Here is a 1322-nt window from a genome sequence, read left to right on the forward strand (position 1 = left end):
TCAGCAGCCAGAGCTGACCAGACCTCCAGAATCTGCCTGCTGGGTGGTTTTCACATCAGCTTCCGTCTTAACAATTGAAGACCTCGGAGCATCATCTTTCCCCTCAGGTCCAAGGCCACGTAGGTGCTTCTTCCATTTGGCCAGGCAGTGGTGGGCGGCAGAGCGAACTTCCCCACTCCGCAGGGCATAGATAACAGGGTTGACCAGTGAGTTGACAAGGCACAGAATGGAGCAGAAGGCAAAGGTTTTCTTGACCTGGTCACTTAACTTGGTGGTCAGGCTGTAGACAATGAGGGCTAGGACTGGGCACCAGCAAATGAGCAGAAAAGCCAGCACCACCCCCAGGGTCTTGGCCAATCTCACGTCCAGCCTTATTCGGGCCATTCCTGGAAACTGCTGGTCCTGGTGTTCAGCCATGCTAGCTACATGCTGATGGGCCTTCCAGAGAACGTGTCCATAGATATAGATGATGCCAGAGAAGAGGGAGAAAATAGACAGGAGCCAGCTCAGCAGATAGTTATTGGGGACAAATGGGAAAAGCTCCGAACAGTGACTGGGACAGCAAGTCCATCCCATGAGAGGCAGGTAGGAAATCACTGCCGAGAAGACCCACATGATTCCCAGGGCCCCCAGTGCTCTTCTGGGGGTGAGTAGAATTTTGTACGCAGGGGGATAGTGCAGGCAGAGGTAGCGGTCAATGGCGGTGAGTAGCAGGCTGCCCACAGAGGCGGTAAAAGCCAAGGTCACACTGCCTATCTTCAGCAACAAAACCGTGTTGGAATCCATGCCATGGAAGACGTGGAAATTCACAAAACTACAGGCAAAAACGGCACTCGCTAGCAAGTCAGCCCCAGCCAAGCTGCCAAAGAAGAGGCACGAGGGCTTCCTACGGAGCCTGTGGGAAGACAGGATCAGGTAGAGCACAGTGAGGTTTTCCAGGGCGCACAGCAGGCCCAGCAGGGTGCATAGCACCATGACGACTATTCTTTGGGGCGCATTCAGGATCATGTAGTTCTTCATGAAGTTGAGATTCGAGTCATCCGCAGAGACGTTCGTGTTCCCTGGGCATTTCTCCATGAGGTGGGTCCCTCAGCTTCAGCTGGGCTAGCCAAGAAGCCTTTGCTGCTGCAGTGCCATGGAAAGAAGAAGAGAGTCTTTTTCAGTCTGTACAGCTAAGACACAGTATCTCATTCTACTGAAGTATTTTACTTGTGTGGATAGACCACATATGGAAATACCAATTCATATAGCGTTCCCCTGTTTCTCGGCCTCTAGCCTATATTCAAGAGGGCTGCCTAAGTGTGTTAAGGGCAAAGCTTTTC

The 1322-nt window shown here is 52.2% G+C and overlaps 1 protein-coding gene across 1 annotated transcript; it reads right to left on the minus strand.

Moving 5' to 3' along the window:
• Positions 1–1077, minus strand: CNR2 (cannabinoid receptor 2). The gene has a single exon (XM_075563646.1). It carries the CDS (start codon positions 1075–1077, stop codon positions 1–3), a length of 1077 nt encoding a protein of 358 aa, XP_075419761.1.
• Positions 1078–1322: the final 245 nt, after the last annotated feature.

The sequence above is a fragment of the Tenrec ecaudatus genome, chromosome 1 (genome assembly GCF_050624435.1).
Source record: "Tenrec ecaudatus isolate mTenEca1 chromosome 1, mTenEca1.hap1, whole genome shotgun sequence".
In the NCBI taxonomy this organism is placed as follows: domain Eukaryota; kingdom Metazoa; phylum Chordata; class Mammalia; order Afrosoricida; family Tenrecidae; genus Tenrec; species Tenrec ecaudatus.

Excerpts from the sequence above, each read along its gene's own strand:
- CNR2 (XM_075563646.1), bottom strand. The coding sequence starts at position 1,077 with ATGGAGAAATGCCCAGGGAACACGAACGTCTCTGCGGATGACTCGAAT.